Source organism: Schistocerca serialis, chromosome 3 (assembly GCF_023864345.2).
Source record: "Schistocerca serialis cubense isolate TAMUIC-IGC-003099 chromosome 3, iqSchSeri2.2, whole genome shotgun sequence".
Lineage (NCBI taxonomy): Eukaryota > Metazoa > Arthropoda > Insecta > Orthoptera > Acrididae > Schistocerca > Schistocerca serialis.
This window is the reverse complement of record NC_064640.1, coordinates 866,416,029-866,437,895: the sequence shown is the minus strand read 5'-3', so window position 1 is coordinate 866,437,895 and position 21,867 is coordinate 866,416,029. Positions and strand designations below refer to the sequence as shown.

The following is a 21,867-nucleotide window of genomic DNA, read 5'->3' as shown; positions in this document are numbered from 1 at the left end:
AACATTTTTTAAATACACATTTATGCTGCAAAGTCATTGAAATAAAATTTAAATTGCTAATGTCAAGGTGTATTAAGAAATTCCATATCAAAAGATGCACTACTTGAGAAATAATGTTTTCACCATTTGTTCCATGTTAAAACTGAATGTAGGACCATAGCTCAAAACCCAGATACCTGCAGCTGCCACTTAAGACAAATCTCTTCCAATTTTACCATCTGCATATTCCTTGTACAACATCTAATTGTCTCACACCATACAACAATTATCAATACAACTCTCCTTCCAGGACAGGTATCCAAATTAAGAGTGTTGCCCTGGCACTCAGTTTTAACCTCTCATGAATGTCTGGTATAGAAAATGATCTACCTTGAGAAGTAAACTTCATTACACAACATCTTTAATTGCTCTTTGGGGGAGCTGAATAATTAGTTACAGTTACAATGGTGCATGTCGTTGTACCCTAACAGTTTCCTTCAGAAATACCTTCCCAGATTTTGGTAAGTCACATTTACTAGCATTCTAAAATTTTAACATACAGGTAATGTTTTAAATGAGACAATTTCATAAAACATTCCATAATTATCTCTGTTCCAACCACTGAAGGACTACTTTTGATAAGTCACTAAATAAATACTTCAGAGTATTAGCCTTCCTCCCTTTTTGAGAGAATTTTTCTTAAGATGCAGTGGCTGACTGTTTATTACAATAATGAAAATTCCAGTATGGAAACAATAAACAAAACTTAGGGCATGTAAGCACTTAACTGTTGCTGATTAGTGGTTATGTAAATGCCCCCCCTCCCACCTTACACACATAATGGCATTGAAAGATGCACTGTCTTTTGAGCTCCCACTCTTTTTCCAGTTTAAGCACAGACATACATCACTAAAAGTTAGCTTAACCTCAGTGTTTGCATTTCACAGTCTGAATTTGCACTTAAACAGAAAAAAAGCAGCAGCTTGAAAGCTAGGTGAAATTTTTTGTGCTGTTACATACATGTACCACATATTAATCAGCTGCAGGTGAGTGGTTGACTACTCTCACAGTTTTAGTCTTTTATTTATTTTGGAAAGGAAAGCATGAATGTTTTGCTGCCTACAAATTACCAAATGCATAAAGCAAAATTATAAATAATGATTTTCTTTACTACTTTGAGTGAAACAATATTTTTAAGTATACTATAGGAAATTGGATGCACTAAGTAAAATACTTACATGTACTCATCATAGACATCTTGCTTTGGTAAGGAAACATCTTGATCCTCTTCTAAATGAGTTTTAATCCATGTTATTGTCTGATGGATTTCAAAACGGCTCCCAAGAGGATTTAAAGGTCTGAAAATGGAATTACAAATTTATTAATATGTTACACTTTAGCTGTATCCTAGCTGCATGCAAGACAACAGCTGTGCCTTAATATCACCACCAGTTGGAACATACCCTAACAAAGAACAGCAACCAGTATTAACAGATTTTCATCATAGTCAATGTTCTGTCCTCTGTGTCTCCATGCCAAAACACTCACTCTACTATATATAGTGAACAGTGAATTTTTCATCTCATAACATACATTTATTAGTCATAATATCATGTGCAAGGAAAAAGAAAATGTTTGAAATGGTTAAAGCAAACAGAGAAGTAGAACTGATTACATACTGCAAGAAATACTGTACTTTATTAAGAAAAATGATTAAAAATAAAAAAAGTCAAAATAATATGTGAAATAAATAATTCAGATAATAAAATTAAATTTATATGGACAATAGTTAAGAGAGAAACTGGGAAATCAGTTAAGGAATGTGACAACATTTGTTATTAAAGAAAACAGCCAAATAATAAATGATAGCAATCAGGTAGTCAATGTATTTAATAATTACTTCTTTGAAATAGCTCAGAAGATTGATATGGACAGTTCAAGGGATAAAGCCATAGAATATATGCAAGAACCAATGCCTTGTATACAGTGTGTCCCAAGAGGAACGGTCAATATTCAGCGATATAACAGGAACGATTATTCGAAGCAAAAAAAGTTTATAGATCTTATAATCAAAGTTTTCCCTGAGACATTTAAGTCTCATCTTTACCTGCAATAATGATGGAAGGTTCCATCATTATTGCAAAAACGTTTAATAAACATGGACTATACAATTCATACCTTCAGAGCTATGAACATTTCTTCATCTTTGATGCTATGAAACAAATCTCACATACAGCTGGCTCTTTGCTTTCTATATTTTTGGAGGAGGTAGAATAGACCAAAAACACAAAAAAAAAAAATTGAATAGTAAACATGGGCCCAAAAGAGCATACCTTAAGAGCTATGCGTACTAGTTCAGTAGAAGAGATGTGTTTCACAGTGCCAAAGATGACAAAATGCTCATAGAGCTTAATATATGCACTTTAATTGCCCATTGTTACTGGACTTTTTGTTCTTGTTTTTGTCCATATTTCAAGCTCTCGAAATATGGAAAACAAAGAGCATGCAGTAGAAGGTATTTGTTTCACAGTATCAAAGACAAAACTCTTAAGGGATGCATTTTAGAGCCCGTCTTTATTGGACTTCTTCACTTCAAATTATCATTCCTGTCATATCCCTGAATATTGACTGTTCCTCCTGGAACACCTTGTACACAAGCAAATTTATCTGCCAAAGAAATAAAGAACATAATTAACTAACTCCCTCAAAACCAAAAACCCAGAGTTATGAATATCTCAAGTAAAATCCTGTTTTCACATACACTATGTGATCAAAAGTATCCGGACATCCCAAAAAACATACATTTTTCATACTAGGTGCATTGTGCTGCCACCTACTGCCAGGTACTCCATATCAGCAACCTCAGTAGTCATTAGACATTGTGAGAGAGCAGAATGGGGTGCTCCGCGGAACTCACAGACTTTGAATGTGGCCAAGTGGTTGGGTGTCACTTGTGTCATACGTCTGTATGTGAGATTTCCACACTCCTAAATGTCCCTAGGTCCACTGTTTTTGATGTGACAGTGAAGTGGAAACGTGAAGGGACACATACAGCACAAAAGTGCACAGGCCGACCTCATCTGTTGACTGACAGAGACCGTCAACAGTATGGCGAATGCCCAGTGAACATCATCTGCCAGCGTGTATAGTGCTAACAGTAAAATTCGGAGGCGGTGGTGTTATTGTGTGGTCGTGTTTTTCATGGAGGGGGCTTGCACCACTTGTTGTTTTGCATTGCACTATCATAGCACAGGCCTACATTGATGTTTTAAGCACCTTCTTGCTTCCCAGTGTTGAAGAGCAATTCGGGAATGGTGATTGCACCTTTCAACATGATCGAGCACCTGTTCATAATGCATGGCCTGTGGCGGAGTGGTTACATGACAATAACATCCCTGTAATGGACTGGCCTGCACAGAGTCCTGACCTGAATCCTATAGGACACCTTTGGGATGTTTTGGAATGCTGACTTCATGCCAGGTCCCACCGACCGAAATAGATACCTCTCCTCAGTGCAGTACTCCATGAAGAATGGGCTGCCATTCCTCAAGAAACCTTCCACCACCTGGCTGAACTACCCTCCTCAATGATTGACTGTTTCTGCCCGTCAGAACATGAGGTCTGCCTGGTCCTGGTTTAACTGTGGTTGTTCCTTCATATTTCCATTTTATAATGACATCACCAACAGTCCAAATGGGCAGCTTCAGAAGGATTGATATGACCCTCATGAATCTGTTCCTCAGTTGAAATCCACTGATAGGTCCATGTAGAAGTCTCTGAGCTCTCCTGGCCGACTTATTTTACTATTGCTGCTTCTCTACTAACAACACAATACTCCCCACATCTTGTGATATCTACAGCCCAATTCTGCATTTGCTACCCATCACTCAGCCTTAGTGTGGTACAGAAATGAGTGAGGTATTCAGAAACTTTGACCACCTACTGTGCGATGTAAGGAATTTAATAGTTACAAAATCAACTTCAGACACAAACTGCAATCATGTCGTCTTGACAACTTTTCTACTTTGCAGAAGCCATTTTGAATGCGTAATAGTTGGTGTTTATGGTAAGGCGTGGTGTGTGTGTCTGTGTGTGTGTGTGTGTGTGTGTGTGTGTGTGTGTGTGTGTGAGTGAGGGAGAGGGGGAAAAGGGAGGGGGGAAAGGGAGAGGGGAGAGGGGGACGGGAGAGGGGAGGGGGAGTGGGAGGGGAGGGAGAGTGGGAGATGGGGAGGGGAGGGGGAGTGGGGGAGGGGAGTGGGGGAGAGGGGGAGGGGAGTGGGGGAGAGGGGGATGGGGAGAGGGGGATGGGGGAGGCGGAGGGGGCGTGGGAGAGGGATGGGGGAGGGATGGGAGAGGGATGGGAGAGGGAGGGGAGAGGGAGGGGAGAGGGAGGGGAGGGGAGAGGGAGGGGAGAGGGAGGGGAGGGGAGAGGGAGGGGAGGGGAGAGGGAGGGGAGAGGGAGGGAAGGAGGGGGAGGGAAGGAGGGGGAGGGAAGGATGGGGAGGGAGGGAGAGGGAGGTCGCAATAATGATCTGCCGAACATGCCAGACCTCATTCGGCTACTGAAGAAACGTCAGAACTTTGTAAATTAACTCCCTAATACAAAATTACAGCTAATGACATAGAGCTGTATCGTAAAATTAACATTCTTTTTTCATTAGCAATAACAGTTATTTTACATAATATGAATAATAATCAATGAAATCTTGGAAAAATTATCATTTCATCCCTCATGAACCTTTCCATCTTTTTTTTTATAATTTGTGAATTAAAAATTGGTATTTTATGTGGAGAGACCATTTTGAAATCCAAATTAATACTAGATATGTATCTTATTTTAGAACACGCATAATATTTTCCAGTACGTTCACGGAGGTGGTAAGCATTGAGACCAGTCAGTAATTATTAACATCTCATTACCTTTCTTGTAAAGGAATCTCTGCTTGTTGAAAAAGATGCACTGTGATAATGATGTACTGCACAAATAACTGAATATACTGTATAGATGGGAAGAACAGGACTTCAGTAATTTACCTGATGTATTATTAACCCCTATGGCACATTATGTTTAAAGAGAGTTAATTAAATTCATAATTTCCTTGTCAGAGGTTGAGTAACTGTGAGCAGGTTGTATGTATGTCACACTGGTATTGTTTCTTACATGTATTCTATTGCTTTATCCCTTGAACTGTCCACACCAGTCATCTGAGCTACTTCCAGGAAGTGATTATTACAGTTAATTACTCAGTGATAAGCCACACAAATACCCGTTTACCATCTGCATGTAGAAACATATCACATTCTATATGGTCAATCAAAGGGAGATGAGATATTTGTGAATTGCATCTGTGTCGCATTCCACTTTCATCGACAAGTGAAAGACTTAACCATGAAACACCAAAACCTAAAAAAGAAATTACAGTCATGTCTTATGCAGGCTCAGAATGTTATTGAAATAATCTTATTTCTAGTCACTGCCTGTACCTCAAAATTATTATATGGTGTTTTACAATGAGGATTTCCACAGGACTAAGTTACTAGGGACACTACGACGCCTTGCACTTAATTTCAAAATACTACTGACCTTACACTCATTACCCAATTAAGAGTCGCAATTAAACAGCATTTCGTTTTCAAGAAAGCAAATACTGTAATTTTTTCCTCTTCTAAACCTTACACTCTGTTCAATCATACCCCACACTAAGAAATCTGACTGCAGACTCTCATCTATTCACCAAAGTCATTTGTGTGTATTTGTCCGTGGTTTTCAAACCACTAAAGTAAATGGAACTACTCACACCCCTGTTACGTCACTCATAGCCACTTCAGGATTCTCTCTTTTATTTCATCTTTACCAAATATCAAACATATTCTTAATGCTATAATTATAATTTGATACTTTAAATAGCTAACTTTTTCTGCACTATGGCCATTTAACAGCGAAAAAGCCAGATGGCGTAAGTTGTACACAGTTCTCATGTACTAATTATTTCTTACACAATTATTACTTACTTTTACAAATCAAATTCATTTTAAATTTGCTGCAGGTTACTTAACAAGTATCTACCTAAATTTCGGGACCACCATCCAGTCAGCATAAATTTCATAAGATATGTGGTTAAACAAAGAAATAAGTATCTAATTGGTGTAGATCTAGTTTAAATAAGCACTCCAGCATTTGCTTTAAGAGTTTTGTGGCAATCACAGAAAATCTAAATACCGACATCCAGATAGTGATTGAACCCAACTGTGCCACCTCACTTGGTACACACATTATGTGGCACACCAGTATACACCACTACGGGCAAAATGACTGAAGTATACATCAATATCACTCATAAATACAATATAGAGTTTAATATTTTATGATAAGTTCCTTTGAGCTCTATTTAATTATTTCCCATCAGTTTACAGGCACTTAAATCAAATAGAGAATTCCATATGAGCTGTTAGAACGATGAAATGAAATAGATAAGCACACATCTTGCACAGACCTCTTCAAAAGTCTTGAAAATCTTGCACCGAATTTCTTAATACATTCACTCCTTAATTATATATTTGCTACTGATACTATATTTCCAAGTTGACTTGGCCTTCCTATCTGCTCTTCAAATAGCACGCCCCTATCTGACAAAAAGCAATAAAGAGGAGAAACCTCATGAATGTAAAAGAAATTTCCAAAAATACTTTATTAGCAGAAACTCTTTCTTCACTCATCTAAATTCGTGGACTGAGGAGTCTTTACAGCTACACATGGAGTAACGATAATTAATGTACACTTGTCACTGGTTTTACAGTTTATAGATAACTGTTGTTCAATGATGAATTTTAATGTGACAAATTTGATAATAACCTATAAATATGAGATAAACAGCAATGGTTCAATATACCAGAGGATGTGGCAGTTTTACTCAAAGTAATTTCTTCTCTGTTCAGTTCATGTTGTTAAACTTGGTTGGAGTAAGCAGTTTCACAAAAGTTTATTATTTCATTGACATCTGACAGTTCACTTTACAATGAGTGAGTGAGTGAGTGAGTGAGTGAGTGAGTGACAGTCAATAATAAAAACGTGATGGTGAAAATCTGTGTGTATGTTGGGTCAGAAGTCACATTACAAATGACTTTCAACACTCAAGCTTCTCAAATATTACGCTATCTTGTTTATAGCAACTACAACTTCAAAATTTTGCACTGGAGAAGCACACAAATATACAGCCATGCTGTTGATGTCTAGAGCAGAATAACACATTATTATTTTCTACAAATACTAGAAAACGTGTTGTATCTGGTCTCAGCTGACAACTTCTGGATACTGAACAGAAACAGTGAATAAATTACGTGAAATGTTAGAAACCAAACACATGTCATGTGGTTTGTGGAGTACTGAATATTTTGCAACTTAAACACAACCCTTCACTATCAATAGCATAAATATTAATATAACTAAGTTACTGACAGCAAAAAATCACATAAACTTACTGTCTTAATGGGTCCACATTTTCATTCTTCCCCGTAGGTAGTTTAAGGTATAGAAAAAGCTTTTCAGCAGTAGAAAGTTGGTTAACTTGGTCCAAAATTTTCATCACAGTCTGTTTTGAGCTAGAACTGCAAGAAGATAAAGTTCTTTCAGGATATTCAGTACATGTTTAATCAGGTGAACAGTAATATAATAAATATTATTGTTATCTTATTGATAGGTGCATGGTAAATTGAAAACTATGCTTGAAAACAATATTATACAGCAATGCTATATATTCATCTCCTGATTTTCAAGTTGGTTTCAATATGTAAACTCACTGTGTGAAAGCTGGTTATGTTAACCAATGTAACATTTCAAAAACAACAATCAATAAAATAAATAAAAGCTTATACAACCATTGTAACATGCATTTAGTAAATGGGAATCTAATACAATAGAATTTGATACTAGCCAGTCTGCAGAAACACACAATGGCATTAGCATTCCAAGTAAGTGCACTATGACTGCTATTACACTCTATACATGTAAATGATCTTATGGACAGGATTAGCAGCAATCTGCAGGTTGTTTGCTGATTATGCTGTGGCATAACGGAAGGTGTTGTTGCTGAATGACTGTAGGAGGATACAAGAAGACTCAGACAAAATTTCTAGCTGATGTGACAAAAGGCAGATTGCTCTAAATGTAGAAAAATGTAAATTAATGCAGATGAACAGGAGGAACAATCCCATGATGTTAGAATACAGGATTGGTAGTGAGCTGCTTGACACAGAGATGTGGATTAAATATGCAGGTGTAACATTGGAACAATTTGAAATGAAACTAGCATGTAAGGGAGGTAAGGGAAGGCAAATGGCTGACTTCAGTTTATTAGAAAACTTTTTGGGGAGTGTAGCACATTTATAAAGAAAATCACATATAGAAGACTAGTGGGACCCATTCTTTGAGTGCTGTTCATGTGGTTAGGATCGCCACCAGATCGTATTAAAGGAAGACTTTGAAGCAACTCGGAGACGAACTGCTAGATTTGTTACTGTAGGTTCAGTCAACATGGGAGGGTTACAGAGATGCTCTGTAAACTAAAATGGGAATCCGTGGAGGGAAGATGGCATTCTTTTTGTGAGACATTATTGAGAAATTATGTAATAAAATGTAGATTGCTGTTACAGTAGTTTGATGATGTATTATTGTGACGGATCCATTTCAGACAGGTTGTCGTCTTCAGACCACCTGCATAAGTTACATAGCATTTTTATTTTATTATAATTTTGGTTAATCATATTTAGTACTTACTTCCATATACTATCAGTCGTCACTTTTGTTCTGTATTAAGATTAGGACTTCAAGCTAAGAGCTGTTTTGTGGTTTGCTCTTTTTGTTAGTGGTCCTTTCTTATAATTTTTACAATTTGACATTTTATCATTAGATCTGATGCCATATGGTGGACATATTATATACAGATGGTGTCTGTTCCTTCAAACATCAATATCTGAAAGAACAGACACCATTCACACACTGATGAGCACATTATGATCACCTGCCTAATAACTTGTTGGTAGGTTTTGAGGAGATATGTGGCATTATACGTCTATGCAAAGGTTATGTAACTTGCATAAATAATGGGCCACTGATATGCGTATGCAGTGATGGTGCCCGATAGCGACACAGATGGGTTCCATAGGATTTACATCAGGCAAATTTGATCACTGAGACATCAACGTTAGTTCACTATGATGCTCCTCAAACCCATGTAGCATGGTTCTGGCTCCGAGACATGGACAATTATACTGCTGAATGATGACATTGCCATCGGGGACAACATTAATCATGAAGGGACGCAGGTAGTTTGCATCTGTCAGCGTGTCTTCCATTACTACCACAGATCCCATGCAAATGCAGGAGAATGTTTCCCAGAGCATAATACTGCTCCCAACAGCCCGAGTCCGTGGCACTTCATGTTTTGAGCTGCTGTTCAACTCAATGACAGCATCTGTGGATACGACCAGTAACCTAGTATAGCAAAAATGTGATTCACTCTAAGAGCTGACATGTTCCCATTGATCAATGGTCGAATCACAATGGTCAACTGCCCATTACAATTATGATGGACAATGTCGTTTGGTCAACATGTGAACACGTACGGATGGTTTCCTGCAGAGATCCGAGTTCAACAATGTATGATGAACGGTGTGCTCCTAAACACTTGTGCATGCAGCAGCACTGGGCTCATTCAGCACAGACATTGCAGATCACCATCTATCCTACTTTGCAGAACAGACAAGCCTCTGAACCCCACTTTCTGTGAAGACTCCTGGACATCCAATAATTTAGTGCCTAGTGATACTTTCACTGTCCTCCTGTCTTTCTGTAGATGCTCATGACAGTACCACGTGAACATTCAACCAGGTTTGTCATTTTTGAGATACTCCTTCACCGGCTCTGTGTATTATAATCTGCCTTTTTCAAAGCTGCTTATCTCAGAGGATTTCCCAATCTGAAGCCCATATCTTCACTAGAGTGATCCCCTGGCTCTGTCTACTCCACTTACATGCCTTTGTTACTACATCATTTGCCCGCAACAATACCAGGTGGCTTTCAACATTGTGGTGGGCAGTGGTCATCATGTTTTGGCTTGTCAGTGTATATTATAATATTTGAACTGACAGCAACTGAGGCAGTGTAATTGCAGAAGGTTGGTTGGTTGGTTGGTTTAAAAGAGGAGGAAAGGGACCAAACTGCTAGTACATTGGTCCCTTGTTCCAAATAAAACAATGCCATGAGGGTGAGAGAGAGAGAGAGAGAGAGAGAGAGAGAGAGAGACTGACAACACAAGACGGAGAGAAAGGAAAAACCACAAAACGACAGAAGGGCAACAAACACTTAAATTGACAAAAGGGGAGTAGAAAACCACAGAAACGCAAGAAACAGGTAGAAGAGATTAAAACGACAAAACAGATTACCATAGTTGGCTGACCACGAGAATAAAAAGTAGAAGCTAGCCACTCTGCAACACATTAAAACTTCCACCCTAAAAGCACTGTAGTGGAGGACACAGAGGAACAAAGGACATGCGTTAAAACTTAGATCAAACAATAAAACCCACCATCAAGAATAAAACGTAAAACTAAATCAGCCGATGAGATGCTGTCAGATAAAATTGGCGGCAACGAGTCCAGTAACCAAATATTTCATCACGGGGCAGTCAAAGTGGGACAGTGCACCAGAATATGGGCCACTGTCAACCGGGTGCTGCATCAACACTGAGGTAGGTCTTCACGGCACAGGAGGTAGCTGTGGGTTGTGTGGTCAATGCAGAGCCAGCAGAGAACCACAGAGTCCCTGCGAGAGGCCTGCATGGAGGGCTGCCACACATTCGTAGTGTCCTTAATGGCATGCAGTTTTTTTGTGCGTACTGAGACTATGCCATTCCGTCTCCCAAAGCCGAAAAACCTGGCAGCATAAAAACAAACAGGAATGCCGATCTCCGTAAGCGGTTTCCGTGTAGCCTGTTTGGACAGCCTGTCAGCAAGTTCGTTGCCTGGGATTCTGATGTGTCCACACAAACACTACTCAACAACCAGACCGTTCCAGGGCATAGATGGACTCCTGGATGGTCACTACCACAGGATGACAAGGGTAGCACTGGTTGATAGCTTGTAGGCTGCTTACGGAGTCAGTACACAGAAGAAACGACTCCCCGGGGCATGAACGGATGTGCTCAAGAGCACGAGATACAGCAACCAGCTCTGCAGTGAAAACACTGCAGCCATCGGGCAAGGAATGCTGATAAGTATGTCCTCCATGGATATATGCGAAGCTGACGTGACCATCAGCCATCAAGCTGTCAGTGTAACCACTTCATGGCCTCTGTACATGTCAAGGATCGAGAGGAAGTGACACCGGAGAGCCGTGGGGTGAACTGAGTCCTTTGGGCTATGTGAAAAGTCCAGGCGAAGCCGTGGTCTAGGTGTACACCATGGAGGTGTATGCGAATGGACCTTGAGTATAGGTGGTAAAGGCAAGGACTCCGGTTTAGATAGAAGGGACAGGACATGAACTGCAATTGTAGGCCCTGACCTGAACCACAAATGTTTGAGATGAACCATTGTGGGTGGGAAAAGGAGACGGTAATCTGGATGCACATAAGAACTATGAACGTGTGCGACGTAACTGGCGAGCAGTTGCACACACCTGACCTGCAATGGAGGGACTCCAGCCTCTGCCAGGACACTGGTCACCGGACTCGCCCTAAAAGCACTGGGTTGAGTAAATGCAACACTGAGGGCGCAGCCGAACCATAAACCAGACTCCAATAGTCAAGGCGGGATTGAACAAGGGCTCTATAGAGCTGCAACAGCGTAGAGCGATCTGCACCCCAGTTGGTGTTGCTCAGGCAGCGAAGAGGATTGAGGTGCTGCCAGCACTTCCGCTTAAGCTGACGAAGGTGAGGAAGCCAAGTCAATCGAGTGTCAAAAACCAGTCCTAAGAATCAATATGTCTCTGCTACAGTGAGGGGCTCGTCAATAAGGCAAAGTTCTGGTTCTGGATGAACGGTACGACACCGACAGAAGTGCATAACACATGACTTTGCGACCGAAAACTGGAAGTCGTGGGCTAGAGCCCATGACTGCGCATTGTGGATCGCTCCCTGTAGGTGCCGCTCAGTAACATACAGACATACAGAGAGGGTGAGACGGACGGCTGTACAGCTGCTGCTAGACCATTAATGGCCACTAAAAATAGAGATACACTCAATACAGAGCCCTGTGGAACCCCATTCTCCTGGATATGCGATTTGGGTGGGAGGGGGGGAGGGGGGGGAACTATGGGAGGCACCAACTTGGACACAGAAAGTGCGAAGCAGCAGCAAATTCTGGATAAAAATTGGGAGCAGGCCTCAGAGACCGCATTCGTATAATGTGGCAGGGATACGACGTCGCCAGGTGGTGTCATATGCTTTTCGTGCATCAAAAAAGATGGTAACAAGGTGTTGGTGTATGGTAAAGGTTGTTCAGATGGCAGACTTGAGTGGCACAAGACTATCAGCAGTAGGGCGAACCAGGTGGAAACTGGCCCAGAACAGAGCCAGTAGGCCACGTGACTCCAGGACTAAACCCAACCGCCGACACACCATATGTTGCAGCAGCTTACGAAGAACATTTGTGAGGCTGATGGGCCGATAGCTATCCACATCAAGTGCATCAAGTGGCTTTTTGCCAAGTTCGAGCACTGGTATGATGGTGCTCTCCCTCCAGTGCAATGGAAAGATGCCATCGCACCAGATCCAGTTGAAGACCACAAGGAGATGCCGCTTGTAGTCAGACGAGAGATGTTTTATCATCTGACTGTGGATCCGATCTGGCCCAGGAGCTGTGTCGGGGCAATGTGCAAGGGCACTGAGGAGCTCCCACTCTGTAAATGGGGCGTTATAAGGTTCACTGTGGTGTGTAGTGAATGAGAGGACTGTCCCTTCCATCCGCTGTTTGAGAGTGCAAAAGGGTAATTCTCCGATGCAGAGGCACGAACATAGTGCTCAGCAATCGCGTTTGCGTCAGTAGATAACAAGCCATTTACGTTAACACCGGGAACACCTGTTGGGATCTGGTACCCAAAAACTTGTTTGATCTTTGCCAAGACTTGGGAAGGTGACGTATGACACAAAATGGTTGAGACATATCGCTCCCAACACTCCTGTTTCTGTTTTTTGATAAGCTGGCAAACATAGGCACAGAGCCGTTTAAAGGCTATGAGGTGCTACAGGGAAGGGTGCCACTTATGCCACTGTAGAGCTCACTGACACTCCTTAATTGCCTCAGTGACTTCTGGCAACCACCAAGGAACTACCTTCCACCGGGGGAACCCTAAGGAATGAGGGACTGTGTTTTCCGCCGCAGAAATGATCGTTGTAGTTACCTGCTCAACCACCACATCAATGTTACAATGTGGGGGAGATTCAACGGTGACAGCAGAGGTGAAAGCGTCCAATTCTGCCTTGTTTAAAGGCCATCTGAGCAGGTGTCCATGGGCCTGACGCCGGGAAATGGCGACTACTACACAGGTCATCATGTGCTCTCCAGTGGATACCTGGGAGAAGGCCAGGACTGCAAACCGAGAGATCAATGGCCGAATATGTGCCGCGTGCCACACTGAAATGTGTGGGGGCACCTTTATTTAAGAGGCAGAGGTCGAACTAAGAAAGTAAAGTTTCAGCATCTCTGCCTCAGCTAGTAAGCACGGTGCCACCCCACAAGGGGTTTTGAGCATTAAAATCTTCTGAAAGTAGGAGAGGTTTAGGGAGTTGATCAATCAGTGCAGCCAACGCGTTCAGGGGTACTTCACCATCTGGAGGAAGATATATGTTGTAGACAGTTATTTCCTGCATCGTCTTTATCCTGACAGCCACAGCTTCAGGAGGGGTTTGGAGGGGCACAGGCTCACTGCATACTGAGTTCAGGACATAGACACAAACTCCACCTGACACTCTATTATAGTCACTATAGTTCTTATAATATCCTCTATAGCCGTGGAGGGCAGGTGTCTGCATTTCCAGGAACCAGGTTTCCTGAAGGGCAATGCAGAAAGCAGGTGTAAAGCTTAAGAGTTGCCGCAGCTCAGCCAGGTGGTGGAAAAAACCGCTGCAATTCCGCTGGAGGATGACGTTATCGTGAGGCTGGGAAGGCATGAAGCGTGCAAGGACGCAGGTTATGCCTCAGGATCACCTCCTACCACCGACTGAGTATTTGCAGCCATTTCTATGGTGGATGAGGCATCAGTGTGATCCAGGTGGGCAGGAGATGCTAAGATCTCCACCGCGTCCTCAGATGCAGAATTGATAGGGAATGGTGGTGTTGGGGCCACTGGAGAGTCCTATTTCTCAGCAGACTTCTTCTTAGTTTGCTTGCTCTCTCGCTTCTCTTTAGGGGCTTGCTGGGAAGATTTCTCCGAAGCAGCTTCAGGCACGGAGGAAGACCGTGAAGCTGTTTGTCCTTGAGCCACTGGTGAGTGTTCGCCGTGGCATTAGTAGAGACCTCGGAAGAGAGGGCCCCAAGGGACCCCTTCCACAAGAGAGGAGCCGAAAGAGGCTTTTGCTTCTCCTGCAGGGGGGAGGGGACCGATGTCCCCAGCATTTGGGGGGGGGGGGGGTTCCTTGCTCCAAAAGTAAGTGCTTTGGGAGCAACGAAGGAAGATTTGCCACCTACCACCAAGGAGGTGGATGTATTCTGGTGGCCAGGAGGGCTCACTGTTTGTGGCACGGAGTGAAGAACCACTGGCACTTGGGATGGCAATGGTGACGTAGCTGCAGCATACGTCAAAGTCAACTGAATGGGGTGTAATATTTCAAATTTACGTTTAGCCTCTCTGTAAGTCAACCGGTCCAGGGCCTTGTACTCCATGATTTTCCACTCCTTTTCGAGTTCTGGGCAGTCTGGAGAGCAGGGGGAGTGGTGCTCTCCACAGCACATGGAGTATCTGGGAGCAGTGGATGTCTGCAGTCTCGATATGTGGTGCTGGAAGTGCAGCGGAACGAAATGTGCCCGAACTTCCAGCACTTAAAGCACCGCATAGGGGGAGGGACGTATGGTGTAACATCACAGCGATAAACCATGACCTCAACCTTTTCAGGCAATGAACCACCATCAAAGGCCAAGATGAAGGCACCGGTAGCAACCCTGTTGTCTTTGGGTTCCCTGTAAATGTGTCGGGTGAAATGAACACCCCGCCATTCTAAATTTGTGCGGAGCTCGTCGTCAGATTGCAAGAGGAGATCGCGATGGAAAATGGTCCCCTGGACCATGTTGAGGCTTTTATGAGGAGTGATGGAAACAGGAATATCACCCAGCTTGTCACAGGTGAGTAACACTTGGGATTGGGCTGGGGATGCTGTCTGAATCAAGACTACATTCCTCCCATGGTGTAGCGAGAGAGGGAAATGATTTAGGTTCAGACCTGTCGGCATTGTATTCGACCTTGCCCTTCTTACAAGGGAACCTCCCCATCGCACCCCCCTCAGATTTAGTTATAAGTTGGCACAGTGGATAGGCCTTGAAAAACTGAACACAGATCAATTGAGAAAACAGGAAGAAGTTGTGTGGAACTGTGAAAAAATAAGCAAAATATACAAACTGAGTAGTTCATGGGAAGATAGGCAACATCAAGGACACTGGAAACGCAGGAGCGCCGTGGTCTCGTGGTAACGTGAGCAGCTGCGGAACGAAAGGTCCTTGGTTCAAATCTTCCATCGAGTGAAAAGTTTAATTTTTTATTTTCAGTTTATGTGACAAACTCTTATGTTTTCATCACTTTTTGGGAGTGATTATCACATTCACAATAAAACCTAAATCGGGCAAGGTAGAAGAATCTTTTTACCCATTCGCCAAGTGTACAAGTTAGGTGGGTCGACAACATATTCCTGTCATGTGACGCACATGCCGTCACCAGTGTCATATAGAATATATCAGATGTGTTTTCCTGTGGAGGAATCGGTTGACCTATGACCTTGCAATCAAATCTTGTCGGTTCCCATTGGAGAGGCACGTCCTTTCGTCTACTAATCGCACGGTTTTGCGGTGCGGTCGCAAAACACAGACACTCAACTTATTACAGTGAACAGAGATGTCAATGAACGAACGGACAGATAATAATTATGCAAAAATATAGAAAGTAAAATTTTCACTCGAGGGAAGACTTGAACCAAGGACCTCTCCTTCTGCAGCTGCTCACGCTACCACGAGACCACGGCGCTCCTGAGTTGACAGTGTCCATGATGTTGCCTATGTCGCCCATGAACTACTCAGTTTGTATATTTTGCTTATTTTTTCACAGTTCCACACAACTTCTTCCTGTTTTCTCAATTCATCTGTGTTCAGTTTATCAAGGCCTATCCACTGTGCCAACTTATAACTAAATCTGAGGGGGGTGCGATGGGGAGGTTCCCTTGTTAGAGACTGCTGGTGCCATACGATCACCAGCAAGAGATGACTTAGTCTGCTTCATTGCGGGTCACCCACCCTGATGTCACCCACTCCAATCAGGGGCTCTCCCCATGAGCGCCACCCAGCCACAGCAAAGGCCAACTGGCATGATGGCTATTGCCGGGAGTGCTGATGCCCCAGGAAGACAGGCATCTACTCCTTGGCATATGTGGGAAGTTTACAGCTCAGGCATCAACAGTGCAATCCCTCTGTTCTCAGGGGGCTACCACCAAATGGGTACATGACGGCCCCACCACAGCAGACTGGCTACCGTGCTGGATACTAGGCGCAGAGAAGTCCAATATAGTCATGGGGACGAAAGAGGGCAGGAGACAATGGAAGGAGATGGCATACCCCGGAAAGTGTCCTCGCCCAAATAGTTGAATCACAGGTGGAGATGCAAAGCCATGACAAGAGATTCTGGAGATCGAATCTGAGGGCACAATGGATAACTCATGCACCTCATAAGGTGTCCTTCCCCATATGGCCTGCATTTCTCTAGAATTTTGAAAGTGGCAGGTCAAGCCATAGAATGGGACCTGAACTCATATGGCCGAAAAGCGTGAGACTCCTTTTAGTCGCCTCTTACGACAGGCAGGAATACCTTGGGCCTATTCCAAACCCTAGACCCGTAGGGGGGTGGAATTACAGAAAGACATTTTTATATATACCACCAAAATGGTGCTAAAATCTTTATTATGCTGAAACTAGTTTCAACAATTTAAATCATCATCCGACAGATCTCATAGATGTTGATGAGAAGCTAGTTTCAACCTAATACCACATAGATAAAATACCTTACTATAGCTACGGAGTACAATCTAAGGAAGATTTTATAACTGTTTATGAAATTTTACTATGTGGATACCTGCTTCACTATATTGGTGATTTTTGAAATATTTGAACAACATATCTCCTAGTAAAAGATATAATGCAATGGTCCATCATATTTCGGGCTTGCAGCCGGATCACGTTGACATCTTGGCACGATATTTCGGCTAACAAACATGTAGCCATCTTCAGGTGAGTACGAGACTGAAGATTACTGGTGCGCGTCATTTTATATATACCAAAAATTGGCACAGCGGCGCCTGCGCAGTGGAGAAGGCTAATACCGCGCCCCCTATCTAATTTGGCGCGCTCTGCAGCAGAAGCGGGCCGCGCATGCGTAGTAGTGTACCTACATTTGCGCTATCTGTTGTAAAGCGCCTTCGCGCAGCTGAGACGCGGTAGTCGAAAGTATAAAATCAATTTTCGTCAGCCGTCGCACTAGATGCAGACCCATGTCTCTGTGAAGCGATTAAAGAAATTACAGGATCCCATGCTTTATCCATCTGAAAGCCGCCGTCTCGATTAATAAGATCGTTTGCCAATCGTATCTCCACGGACTCCTTGATAATGGATTCCCAAAAAGATCTAGTTGTCACTAAAATTTTTGTTCCACAATAATCCATGGAGTGCCCCGTCGAAATACAGTGTTCTGTTATGGCTGATTTGTTGGGCTGTAGTAGATGTGTGTGGCGCTCATGCTCCACGCATCTTTCCCGTACTGTGCGAGTAGTTTGGCCAATGTAGGATTTGCCACATTGACAAGGGATTTTATAAATACCCGCCTTCCTCAGACCCAGATCGTCCTTCACAGAGCCAAGCAAAGCCGATATTTTCGTAGGTGGTCGGAAGATCACTTTAACACAATGCTTCTTTAAAAGCCTTCCTATTTTAGAGGAGAGGTTACCCACATACGGAAGAAACGCCCTGGACCTGACCACCTCTTTGTCTTCTTCTTCTTCGTGTTTCTCTTTACATGTCTTCTTTGTTACAGCTGTGCGGATTTGGCATGTAGAATATCCATTCTCCCTGAAGACGGATTGCAAATGTTCTAATTCTTTAGGAAGGCTGTCCTTATCAGATACCACATGCGCCCGGTGCACCAGAGTATGCAGCAAACCCATGGTTTGTGCAGGGTGGTGGCAGCTTGTCGCCTGCAAATACAGATCTGTGTGTGTGGGCTTCCGGTAGACGGAGTGCCCCAAAGATCCATCGGTTCTACGATTGACAAGGACGTCCAGAAACGCCAGACATCTATCTTTTTCGACCTCCATGGTAAACTGAATATTCTTGTGAATGGAATTCAGATGTTTTAAGAATCCTGCCAGTTTTTCTTCTCCATGGGGCCAAACTACAAATGTGTCATCCACATAACGCCAGAAGACTTTCGGTTTAAATCCAGCCGACTCGAGTGCCTTCTCCTCAAAGTCCTCCATAAAATGGTTTGCTACCACAGGGGACAAAGGACTGCCCATGGCAACACCGTCAACTTGTTCAAAATATTCATTATTGAATAAGAAATAAGTTGAGGACAGGCAATGATGAAATAATGCTGTTATGTCGGCTTTGAACCTTCTGCTAATGAGTACCAGTGAATCCATCAGTGGAACCTTAGTAAATAAAGAGACGACATCAAAACTCACTAATAAGTCAGAATTGTGGAGTTGGAGCGACTCCAGTCTACTAATAAAATCGGCGGAATTATGAATGTGATGTGGACACTTGCCCACATGAGGTCTCAGTAACGAAGACAGATGTTGTGCCAAATCATAGGTTGGCGCACCGATATTACTAACAATAGGGCGTAATGGTAGTCCCTCTTTATGAATTTTCGGAAGACCATAAAGCCTCGGTGGAACAGAGCTATGCGGTTTCAGTCTTTTAATGACATCAGGTGGAAGCGTAGAAGAGTTTAACAAAACTGTTGTTTTTCTTTCTGCTCTGCTCGTCGGATCCTTGTTGGTCTTCCAATATGTGGATTCACCAAGGAGGCTATAAATCTTCTCGTTGTAGATGTTTCATGGCGAAAGTACCATCGCATTGCCCTTGTCCGCTCGGAGAACCACAGTGTGGGGATCTTCACGTAGTTTGGCAAGTGCAGCCCTTTCACTAGAAAAAATGTTGTTCTTCAGAGGAGTCGCTTTCTTAAGTGCACGGCATGTTTCATGCCTGATTTCTTCAGCTGCGTCGCTGGGAAGGGGTCTAACAGCTTCTTCCATAGCACTTATGAAATCCACGAAAGGTGGAGTCTTAGGTGTAGGAGCGAAGTTAAGTCCTTTTCCGAGTACAGACAGCGTCGCATTGTCCAAAACTCTATCCGTGAAATTAACCACAGAGTGTCGAAAAGTGCCTTCTTGCGGCGATGCTGTCGATAGACGTGCAAACTTCGATGACTGCCTAGAAGATGACTTGTTGTGAGCCCAGTCCGCTTTGGCCCAAGTGACTCCGTGTGTGTGTGTTTTATATATAGACACACACACACCCCAACTGCAAACAAACTACACAAATAGTAAACATTTTCACACCTGCATATCACAATATTTTGTCATATCTTTCAGCTTATCCATTAAGAAAAAAGTAATCGAAATCTTCACAAAATTAGCATAAACTGTCATTCCTGAAATTCCATTTAATTCATAAATACACAACGAAAAGCAAACAAATGCATTTTTACATACAGTAGTTCCACGCACTTTCTGCAATGACAAACAATGAGTAACTGTAACCTGAGATAATTTATTATTTAAAAGTTGATCTGCATATGCCCATCATACAGTTTCTATGGCATTGAGCAAGCATTTATTCACAAAGTCACTCTCATTTAAGGTTTTCGATGATTTTGCAGCACTCAAAAACTCTTATAGCCAATGAGGAATAGTAATATTGAGTTTCTGTCAAGCTCACGGAGTTCAGTAGTGCATGCACTTCTGGCAAAAATCCTTAATGTTTCCTTATATAAACCAATGAATACTTTCTTAAATTGCCAATTCCAAGAGCCCACATTCTAATATGAGTTATGATGCATATTACACCCTGCAATGAGATTCTCATGTAATGACCAGGAGTGTGAAATTAGACAAATTAGTGTATATACAGAGGGGTACAAACAATATTTCTTCTGTAACATCACCTATAAATGGAACAAAAAATGCAGAAAATGATTCTGGTATGTTATGTGTGCTCCATCAAATACCACATGAGTGTTAACAAAGTACAGATGTTCATGAAGATACAAAACTAATTATATAATGCAATGATGAGCTGAAGTGCAGTAAGCTAAAAGGGCCTAGTATACTTAAATGGCATGGTAACAGTGTGCCTTTTACCATGCCACTATCATATCATCACACAGACAGAACTACACTGGCAGCTCTGGTAAATATGTTGGTAAGATAAATACAGTTAATTAAAATATATCAAACACACACTGAAAAATTTAGCAGAAATAACCTGTCAGATTCTCCCATACATCGGCTTTGGCACTTCAAAGTGTTCACCTTGCTCCTAGGTGTCTCAGGTGTGGTAACGATCTTAATTTTTCAGTAAAAATTAGGCCTGTAAGTAACAGTTTTTTGAATGAGGGGCTTTTGTAGCTCAAGCATGTTAAAACAATGATATGAACATTTAAAATCTGTACTAACTGGTTTCTTGAAAATACATAAAACTGGGACCAATGTTTCCTGTTCATTTTTTAAATCTTTAAATAGTTAGCTGCAAGACTGGGTCAAGTTCAGAAACCTGAAAACTCATCCACAACCAGAGAATACTTAACACAAAATGACTACTGTTCAGTAGGTATCATTTAAAAATATTTATTTGAATGGCAAAAGGCTCTTGAGGAAGATAGACTGACTTCTAAATACACTCTACAAAATAAATAAATAAATAAATATGCACCACAAAGTAAAACAGGATGAATATCGATAGATGTGATGTACATAATTGACATGATGTGACCGACTCAAAAGCAGAACTACTGTTATCCAACAAATATAAGAGGAACAGGAGTACTTCTTACCCTGTAAAAGGATATAAGCTGTTGAAGGATACTAGTAGCAAGTATTCCAGGCCCTCTTCAGATAAAAATAATTGAAGTGGTAAGATATTGTTCTTAAGACTCCTGTACACATGCCACCAGCAGGATCAGGTAGTCAAAAGTCAAATTGCATCAATTCCACCCTTACTGAAAGTGAATCAAGGTTCTTCAGACTAGAAAATTCATAAAACGTGGTAGTTCATCATCTGTTTAACAGACTTTCCTACACGGCTGGTTAAGTTAACATCATGCTAACTACACGGAGTGGTGAACTCCTTTCCTGGCTTTGAAATTATGCAATCATCACGTAATTATTAATTCCTTTTCCTGCTATAAGGAGAATGCTGTCAGGCCAATTTAAATAAAACAATCAAGACGGAAATCTTTCACTTCAGGACAAAGTTGATACAGATTGTCTAACTGTATCTGGTTAATGACACGCTGCAAACCAAAACAGGACTGTTTTCAATTTCCAGAAGGAGGAGGAATGAATATATATTTCCTCATTGTTGGAAATAACCATCACATTACAGTTAAGACTTCACTGTCCGATCTGGTTCTACAAAAACTAC

At 42.0% G+C, this 21,867-nt stretch overlaps 1 protein-coding gene across 1 annotated transcript in view; it reads right to left on the bottom strand.

The window, feature by feature from the left end:
• The window catches only part of LOC126471278 (DNA-binding protein RFX7), a 138,325-nt gene that overhangs the window by 99,564 nt on the left and 16,894 nt on the right, over positions 1-21,867 (bottom strand). Inside the window, exons 2-3 of the mRNA XM_050099397.1 lie at positions 7,459-7,584; positions 1,218-1,337 (exon numbers count right to left, since the gene is read on the bottom strand). Of these exons, the coding sequence (XP_049955354.1) occupies positions 1,218-1,337; positions 7,459-7,584 (246 nt within the window). The remainder of the gene's footprint in view (positions 1-1,217; positions 1,338-7,458; positions 7,585-21,867) is intronic.